This window comes from Argentina silus, assembly GCF_951799395.1.
Source record: "Argentina silus genome assembly, chromosome: 16".
NCBI classification, from domain to species: Eukaryota; Metazoa; Chordata; class Actinopteri; order Argentiniformes; family Argentinidae; genus Argentina; species Argentina silus.
In genome coordinates, this window is record NC_139670.1 from 4,520,817 (window position 1) to 4,530,816 (window position 10,000).

A 10,000-nucleotide genomic window follows, 5' to 3' on the forward strand; every position below is an offset into this window, starting at 1 on the left:
GTGACAACCAGTGATTGCAAATATTATTCATGAGAGGGCTATGTCGTTTGTCATTGATACCATTGTCTAACAATAGCACTATTACATACATTGTTGTTTGTTTAAGAATTATCATATTGTGCAATTTTCCCTCTTTGGTACATTACAAATTGGGGCCAAAAATGTTGTAGATATTGTGGTAATGTAGTTGAATTAACAACAGATAAGCTTGCAAGGAAACATCAACAGCAGGTAGGAAAATAGAGGAAATAATAGCAGGATAGCGTTTCTCTTGTATATATACATTTTATATTTCCCTCATTAGCTAGGATATTATATATTATTGACAACAGGTGCCCCAATCTAAGGTATGGAATAGAGTACTTGCATTAGGCATACAAGCTTGCAAAATACCTGTCTGTACACAGCTTTAAATTGTTTTACAAAGAAAGATACACAAATATACATACAGTATAGAATATTTGTGATTTATAAAAGCCCACTGAGTTGGGCGGCCCAACTTTTTCTTCAATGTCCAAATTGAAATGACCAGCTTGTCATCAATTATTAACCACTGTGTAAATGCATTGGTGGATGGTTTACACATTGCCCATGTAGTGTATTGTCTCTATTGAAAAGGTCAGATTGAAAATGAAGTATATTTATATATGTTTATATATTACAAATGCTATCAACTCTTTGACATTACTCTGTGACAACCCTAAATCTTTCACTCTCTAGCATCCAGAGGCTATAGATATCTATACATTTACATATAAAATACAAAGTGTGCAGCTTTACATTATGAGGATTCAAGGACTATTTTCTTTTGGACAGGAATGGTACATTTACATGGTAGAGATTGAGGTTTCTGGGTCACCTGTGACATTGGTGTTTGGAGAGACATCAATATAGAGTTTGGCTAAAATGAGATTAGAATGTTCATGGGACCCATGTTGGCAACAAAAAGTTCCATGGCTGTTGCATTCTAATAAGAATGTGAATTAGAATGTTATTGTCATGGGACCCATGTTGGCAACAAAAAGTTCCATGGCTGTTGCATTCTAATAAGAATGTGAATTAGAATGTTATTGTCATGGGACGTAGAATGCACATTAAAATGTTATTGTCATGGAACGTTTGGTGCCAAGATGGAGGATACTGACGCATTCTGTACACAGTATCTGTGGCTCTGGGTGTTTGCAGGTCAGATCTTCAGGAAGACTAAAAATAGTCCCAGTTGAATTATCTGTCCTTGTACACAAATGAAGACTTGCATGACTTCTTTCCAAATAGGAACTCACCCTCCCCCACTATGTACAGCCGTGTGCAAGCTTGTGTGAAATGTCACCAACATACTGACGTGTAAGACATGTGGCACATAGCATTTGCAAAAATATATCTAAAGATTCTTTGCCATTGTTACTTACAGATAGTAATTATCAAATTATACATGGAAAATATATGGGAAAGGGCAATTAATACTGTATATTATAGGCTAGATTTAACTTAAAGTGCTAATATTTATATATAGATTTCTGATCAGGCCGCAAGCATAAAGGTTATCTGCCCTACTGTGTTTCCTCAATAACAGTGAGGTCACTCAAACAATGATGTCCCGCCCCGCAGGTCACCAGGTCATCTACGTAGGTCATCTACTGTACAGACAATCAGTCAGTCAGTTCAACTGTTTAACAACACAACACTGCCAACCTAACACCCCACTCAGACCTAGAACCAAACCTGGCTCAAATACATACTGTACAGTGTGTCAAATACCTGAGCTGTGCTTGATTTAGTTTGCCTTCTACAACGGAACATGACCCAAAAGTGCAAACTACAAACTAGATCAAGCATACAGTGTCTCACCTACTTTCAAGCATTTCATGTATTTGACTCAGGTAGCCACATACATAGTCAAGCCCCGAATCACTACAACAAAGGATAATGACTGTTTTAGTTTTTTGTGTCAATTTGGGACACCCAACCAGCTCCAGGATTCCCAGACATTGTGGTTGGTGTGTATTGCATATGCCCCACTCTTTCATACCACATGGGTTGAGAGACAATTAACATTTTAAAGCAGGCTGCCTCACAGCCAATATTAATGGTTAAATATGAGGAGCCTAAAAGCTGCAAGGTGCCTAAAACCTCCCTGACCTGAAGAGGCATTTTCCCAGACAAAGGCCTATAAGACCACAACTCAGAAGGCACCCAGCTGAAAACCCCCCAAAGAAAACAAAACCTGACGCAAACAGTTCCACGACGTCTGTTAAAGATAACAGCAACAACAACTAAAAGAGGTGGTGCGGCGGCGTTGCCATGGTTATCAGATCTTGCTGTTCTCCAGGTGTGAGTCGATGTGCTTAATGAGGGCGTCGTCAGGGTAACCGATGGGGAAGATCAGCTGACACAGGGGGCAGCTCCTCATGTCACTCTCCTCTGTCTCCATCCACAGCTGGAAATTAAAACCACACCCTGAGCATCCATTCAAAGATAGACAGTCAATGGGCAAACATATGCCTATGGGTCATAAGATGATATGAGGCTGCCAATTTAGACGCAAAAATCATCTCATATGTAAAGGTGCATGCGAGAAGTGACACTCTACCGCACCATTTACAATTCAATCAGTGCAGACATTGACAAGGCAAGAAAGAGCAGGTGTTTTATCAGAGAGAGAGTTTGTAATCTTTTGGTTGTGAAAAAATGGACCTGGGCAGGACTTAAATACACAGTCCATCTCTGCTACTCTGTGTTAGTCTTACTCACGTTGATGGAGGGCCAGGACTGAGCGTGCTCTGCATGCAGGTACCCCGGCGGGTGGCAGCTCAGAGTGTTGGGTCGCGGTGGGATGGGGAACACAGAGCAGGACGTTGGACCCCTCATGACCCCCCCTGGCACGCCGGGCACGCCCAGCGTCCGCGGGGGGCTGATGGGATGTGGGCAGTTCCACTCCTCCTCGTCCTCGGAGGACTGCGGTGGTGGGGGGGCTGGCGTTGAGGGAGGTGGGGGCTCAAAGTGCAGGTGGGACACCTCCGACAGAGGGAAAGGCAGCTCTCTGGAGTGGCGGGAGCTCTCGCCTAGACCCCCCTCTCCGCCGCCTCCCTGCAGCCCAGATGGGGAGCCTCTGAGCTGGGCTCCACCATGGGGAGACCCCCCATGTCCACCATGGGGTGATCCCCCCCGTAATCCATGTTGGGATCCCCCATGTCCTCCGTGTTGGGAACCCCCATGTCCTCCGTGGGGGGAGTGGGACCCCCCGTGCTGCTGCTGTTTGGAGTACGCGTCCCCGTAGGGCCGGGGCTTCGGCAGAGTAGAGATGGGGTCCAAGGTGAAGCGGGGCGGCCGCTGGTAGGCGGAGGGGTCTGCCACCTCGGAGTAGCTGCGGCGGCCCTGGAAGCTGGCGCGGAGGTGGTGGCTCGGAGGGCGGCAGGAGTAGGAGGCGGGCCCGTCGCTGACGTCCAGCAGCGGGGAGCGGCGGTGCATGTCGGGGGAGAGGCGTTGGAGGACTGGGGAACGGCGCTGGGGGATGGGGGAGTGGTGCTGGGGCGGGACCGGAGAGTGGCGCTGGGAGACTGGGGAATGGCGCTGGTGGGGGATCGGAGAGTGGCGCTGCTGGACTGAGGAGACACACAGGATAGAAGTAACCACAGGGTGGGACAAACAGCAGTGTACAGGACTAACTCGGTCTGGCTCTCTGGAGGGAGGACAGTACTACAAAACATGGCTACAGCAATTCAAGTATGGTTGGGGGTGGATGTGGGGCGGATGGGGAGGCTGAAAAGCTTGGTTTCGGTGGGTGGTGGAGCGGATAGGGTGGAGAGGATGCTTGGCTTGGGTGGTTAACAGTTAGGATGGGTACAGGGGGAGACGTAGTGTAGGTAAGAAGAACAGGTATAAAGGAAAAGAGTGGCAGGTCGCCTTCTATAGTATACGGATGTGATTTTGAAGTTGATGAAATCATAAGTCTGTCTGTTTATCGCAGTATTGCATCGTATTTCACCTGCAATCCATAAGAAAAATGTTTAAAAACTTGATCACAAATAAAAATACGAATAAAAAAAACAAACCAAGTATATTGTATAACTCACATTTACAGTGCACATGCATTATTCAGATATCTTTATGATAATAAGAATAAAGGAAATGTGTATCCTCTTTCATCTCAGCATTTCTCAACACTAGAACATTTCCCTGTTGCTCTCTACGGTACACCAGTGACGCCTGTTCATGTTGTTGCTCTACATTTGCATTACAAATCCTCGTCTGATATCATAACATATTCACAACTATTCTTGACGGATAACGCCTCATGTTTTAATGGATGTTATTTTCTCCTCACATAGAGACACCTCCTGTATATAGGCCTGCCGCTGCACACCACACCTAGAGTAAAGTACCTAGGGATTCCTGTAATCAAAGATCGCTATCAACCATCTACAAAAGAAATGATGAATCATTCTTTCAATCTCCGCTTCAGAATTTAAGATCGGATTTAAAAAACGGAAACATCATATGTAGTTCAGTTCAGTGGTTGATGGCAGAAAATAAGTGTTTCTGCTCTCAAACTCTCAATAGAGAGTCAAAATAGAAAAGAAAACCCAGTATTTAGCATATACTGTGGCTGTGGCTGTTTAACCCCTCCAGGATTTAACAAAAATGTATTTCCCTAGCTGCTTTGAATTCCCAGTGACCTCCCAGTGTTACTTAGAAATCTTGAATGAAATGATTTGATTTTCAATGTTTGTATTTGTATTTAGATTTTCACCAGGCCAAGTTCAGTACAAAATGTATAGCAATGCTTATAGTTTACAACAAGAGCATTGTTTGTGAGGTTTTGTCTGAGACCGGGTTTTGTGGTTTTGAGGGGGCTGAAAGAAAGTATACCTGACACAGGAAGCCAGTGTTGCTGCTTGGAAGTTGAATCTTGTGTATTGAGTATGTTTGCAATAGTATGTGGTGAGTGGTCAGTGTGTACATGAGTCTTTGTCTCAATTCATGTATGTATCTATCTGGGATTAATATAGTGAGTTTGGCTTGCAAGCTCAATAGACAGTATTCCATTACAACATGGATATTCAGGTTAGCCTGCTAAAAGGCCATCTCCTGTATTGTAGTTTTTCATAGTGAGGCTAACCTGGGCTAGCCTGCTATATAAATGGCCATGTTATGTATGTTATGCTAACCTCGGCTAGCTTGCAAGAATGGATTTTCCAAAAGGATGCTACCCTGCTATGTTGTATTTTACATAAGGATGCTAACCTGGGCTAGCCTGCTATATAAATGGCCATATTATGTACTTTCGATAGGGATGCTAACCTGGGCTAGCCTGAAAGTATGGATTTTCCAAAGGGATGCTACCCTGCTATGTTGTATTTTCCATAAGGATGCTAACCTGGGCTAGGCTGCTCCTGGGAGGCCATCCTCAGGATCTCCTTCTGCTTGGAGCTCAGTGCTTGGAGGCGTCCCAGCTCCTCAGTGAGCTCTGTGTAAGCCAGGGCCAGGTTCACCCTGGAGGGGAGGAGAAGAGTCAGTCAGTCAGAATACAATCAATCAGGAGTTTACCAAATGCTTCATAGCACTAAGATCTTTTTAACTCAATTTTACTGCAGGTATTATAGGCTATGATTTTAGGAGATTATAGCTTTCAGGAAACTCATTCCATAATGTTACAACAACAACAACAACAACAACAACAACAACAACACAGAATAAATGCTATTTTAGGTCTTCAACACAGCTTCAAATTGGTACCTGACTTAATTGCATCAATATCCTGAGATCAAATGTCTGAAGAGTGATTCTTCAGATGATTTCCTCCTTCATCGCTAATTGAACTGACTACTCATTACACTGCTGATGTGCTGCTTCACAAAACAAACTGGCAGATTGTGAAACATCATATTTTTAGACTGCAAATGACGGGGACCAATAATATGAATATATAAGATCACACCATTTTCTGCCAGACATAACTCTCTGAGGGACATATTGACAAAGCAGATCTATTTACAGAAGCCTATAAACATGGTTAGCTAGCTTTCTCCCAGGAATTCACTTTACCATAGCAACAAGACATTCCAATGCCTCTGTTATGAGGCAACGTTTTATTTCAAGCTTTTGCTATTCAAAAATGGAATCCGTCAAGAACATCATTGTGAGAAAAAAGTGACAGAAATGCTGTTACATTCTGTTTAATTGCTGTCTTTTTCCTTCAACACATTTCATCTTAAATAAAGCATCAAATTAGATGCAAAAAAAAAAAAAGAAGGTAGGCAGAAAATTAGACAGTATCGCACCAAGCTGGGTGATAGAGAAAGATAAGAAGAGAGAGAGCAATCAGGAGAGAGACAGAGTTACAGTACATGCAAAGCCACAGCCAGTGACATGGTGGGAGAAGCGATACAGACCAGTGTGGTAGATCAAAACACAGAGATTGCCAAGTAGCATACTATAGATTTCAGATCAGGCCGCTAGCATTGAAGGTAACGTGTGGTAGATATCGCCCAGAGGGACAACGGTCTCAGAGCCACAGCACAGACAGATAATGAACCACCTACCTGCCCTCTGAAACCAATTTCACAAAAGCCCTGTGTGCTTTACTTGAAGTTGACTCAGCTTATTTTTCTCAGAGAGATGGTGCCAGATAATTTGGTTGCAGAACAATAAGCAAAGACACACACTTCCTATTGACTGAGATACTGCTACTTTGCAAACCAAAGGGGAAATCCACGGCATATGAAATTATTATATAAACAATCCTGAAAATATGACTTTGTCTTAATTAGAGGAATTCTCTTGCCTGCACATCACGAACAATGAAAGTGCAAATAGACATTTATAGAATGCGCTGAAACTTCATTTTTCAGAAAAAGGGGGGAATCCTCTCATTGGGACACGTCTAGGCAGTCAAGACATCTGAACAACACTCATAAGTTCCAGCAGGCAGAAAGTTAGTCAGCCAAGGCTCAAAGACTGGCCTACCCACCCGCTCCTCCTCCCCCAGGCAGGGGTGAGTCATTCAGACAGAGAGAGACCCCTCTTCAACACTCCACCACCAACACCTTGTAACCCTCCACGAGTTACAAAACACTTTTTTTTGAGTAAGTTGGAAAATGAGCCAAATAGAGATGTAAGTAGCATGTAAGTAGCATGTAAATAGCCACCCGTTCTGCCTACGATCATGAAACATTCCAACGCCTCATGCAGTGGCATGCCTAATACCACGTGATAATCCATTATAGGCTACCAGTTGGGTTTAAGTATTAACCAGATGATGTATCACACTCACAGAGACAGTAGAAGCCATCGTTTCCCTCAGTTTCCTTCAGGTTCCCCTGCCTCCTCTATCCGACTCTCTCAGGCGGTTCATGGGGACCTCAAATGTCCCCCGACCGGCTACTCACAGGCTGAGGGACTAACTACTCACAGGCTGAGGGACATGTTTAAGTAAGTGAGCGTCTGTCTGCACATCAGTGACAATCTTGCTGCCTCTCAGTGCGGGTGTGTATTTGTTAACTTTTGTCATACATACTGTATGACATAACGCTAGCTCTTCCTTTCGCACTTCTATTCTTGCAGTTCTCAACTTTGCCCCCGTGCATCTGAGAAGAGCAGTTTGGAGAGCAACACTTGTGTTGCACCTGGTGTTATTTGCTATTGTGAGAACACCTCAGGCCTCTGTGTGTAAAAAAAAACATAGGTGGAAAGCCCCCCACTCCGCCCCCCCGCCCCCACCCACATGGTGGGTGTTTTGGGTATGCCTGCGCACGTACGTGTGTGTGTGTGTGTGTGTGTGTGTGTGTGTGTGTGTGTGTGTGTGTGTGTGTGTGTATGTGTGTGTGTGTGTGTGTGCGTGTTTGTGTGTGTGTGTGGTGTGTGTGTGTGTGTCTCTCTGTGTGTGTGTGTGTGTGTGTGTCACTGTGTGTGTGTATGTGTGTGTGTGTGTCTCTGTGTGTGTGTGTGTGTGTGTGTGTGTGCTCCCAGTATGTGTGTGTTTGTGCGTTATTTGCGCGTATGCATGTGTAGGAGGTGGCAAGATGATGAGTGTGTATAGAAGGGAGATTCATAACAGCGAATCTCCATGGCAGTTTGTGTGGGAAGTGAAGTGTGTGTGTAGGCCCTGTGAGCCAGATCTGACCCTATGATCAGACATTACAGAGAATGGACCACCTACTTGCCTCGCCTGCTGGTGTGTCATTCCAACCACTGTGCAGCTCTTTGCCTGTTTATATATTCAAACAGCTATTTTACCCTTTGATCGTGCTATTGATTTCCGCTCATGCGCTGCCGCTCAGCTGTAATGCAAGCGGATCCGACCCATTGTGCACATGAACTACAAAGTAGTTGAAATGGTTATTGCTGTGCTGGGAACAGTGATGGACTCAAATGCATCATGAATAGAGACCACGTACACGGCAGAGGCAGGACCGCGTGTGTCATAAAAGAAATGAGTCATGTCCGCTTAGATTGTTGTGCTCCTCTGGTCACCGTCTTGATTAAACCACAGGAGCAGCCTAACGGTTTGAACGCACGCATTCCTCCTTACTTTTATGTTACTTTAGAGGTGCATAAAAGCTCTCTGTTCATCATCTGGGCCCTGGCCTGGACTGCAGCTTCCTGCCTACGGCCTCAGGGGAGGACAGGTGCTGAATGAAGGACAGGTATCAGACTGGCCTCTTCACACTCTCCTGTCTGCTGCCTTCACACCGGCAGCAGCAGCCACGGCACCCAGCTAGAAACACCTTGACTGAGATGTTTAAGAGAAAAAAGGAAAAGTTGTGAATAAGGGCTGCCAAGGAAGGATGGAGAGAGAGGGAGGGGGGGAGAGAGGGAGAGAGAGAGGGAGGGAGGGGGGGGGAGAGGGAGAGAGGGAGTACAGGTACAGTAGGAGATGAGTGATGAGAAGTTTTCTATAGCAAACAGTGAAACACCAGGTGTGCAGCTAAGTCTGGCACTGTGGTTTTAGCCTTGCTCTTGATCTGAGTGTGTTTCAGCATCTGTCACGACAATTTATATGATTACTGCCATCATCCTTGGCATGGCTACAGTATAGAGAAGAAGGAAAGTCCCGTACGCTATCAAATGAAAATCAAATCAAATTGTATTTGTCGCTTACACTCACCGGCCACTTTATTAGGTACAACTGCTCGGTAACGCAAATATCTAATCAGCCAATCACATGGCAGCAACTCAATGCATTTAGGCATGTAGACATGGTAGAGACGACCTGCTGAAGTTCAAACCGAGCATCAGAATGGGGAAGAAAGGTGATTGGTATTTGAGTTACTGTTGCCTTTCTATCATCTCGAACTAGTCTGGCCATTCTCCTCTGACCTCTGGCATCAACAAGGCATTTTTGCCCAGAGAACTGCCGCTCCCTGGATATTTTCTCTTTTTCTGACCATTCTCTGTAAACCCTAGAGATGGTTGTGCATGAAAATCCCAGTAGATCAGCAGTTTCTGAAATACTCAGACCAGCCCGTCTGGCACCAACAACCATGCCACGTTCAGTCACTTAAATCACCTTTAAATCACCTTTCACTTAAGTCACTTAAATCACCTTTCTTCCCCATTCTGATGCTCGGTTTGAACTTCAGCAGGTCGTCTTGACCATGTCTACATGCCTAAATGCATGGAGTTGCTGCCATGTGATTGGCTGATTAGATATTTGCGTTACCGAGCAGTTGAACAGGTGTACCTAATAAAGTGGCCGGTGAGTGTATATCGCATACAGTTGTAATTGACATAGTGAAATGTTTTGGGATCTTGTTTTTGGAACAACAGCAGCAACAACAATTCAATAATATTGAATAATAATAAGCTATCAATGCTCCCCAGACAGTGCTTTATTCCTGAACCACAAACAACGTTTTCACTTCACAGAATCAAGGTCTTCTGTGAATAGCCATAGGGGTTAGCTAAAGCACATGATGTACAGATCTGTGGCCAGGTTAGTGTGCTTCGTTGTTTGACTCTGGGAGAGGGCCTCTCATAAAACTATAATTAGTCCTCGTTC

At 44.6% G+C, this 10,000-nt stretch overlaps 1 protein-coding gene across 1 annotated transcript in view; it reads right to left on the reverse strand.

Moving 5' to 3' along the window:
- Nucleotides 1-2,308: 2,308 nt before the first annotated feature.
- Nucleotides 2,309-10,000, reverse strand: part of tbkbp1 (TBK1 binding protein 1) — a gene marked incomplete at both ends in the record, with an annotated part of 18,147 nt that continues 10,455 nt past the window's right edge. The window contains 3 exons of the mRNA XM_083687239.1: nucleotides 2,309-2,437; nucleotides 2,752-3,602; nucleotides 5,378-5,493. Of these exons, the coding sequence (XP_083543365.1) occupies nucleotides 2,309-2,437; nucleotides 2,752-3,602; nucleotides 5,378-5,493 (1,096 nt within the window). The remainder of the gene's footprint in view (nucleotides 2,438-2,751; nucleotides 3,603-5,377; nucleotides 5,494-10,000) is intronic.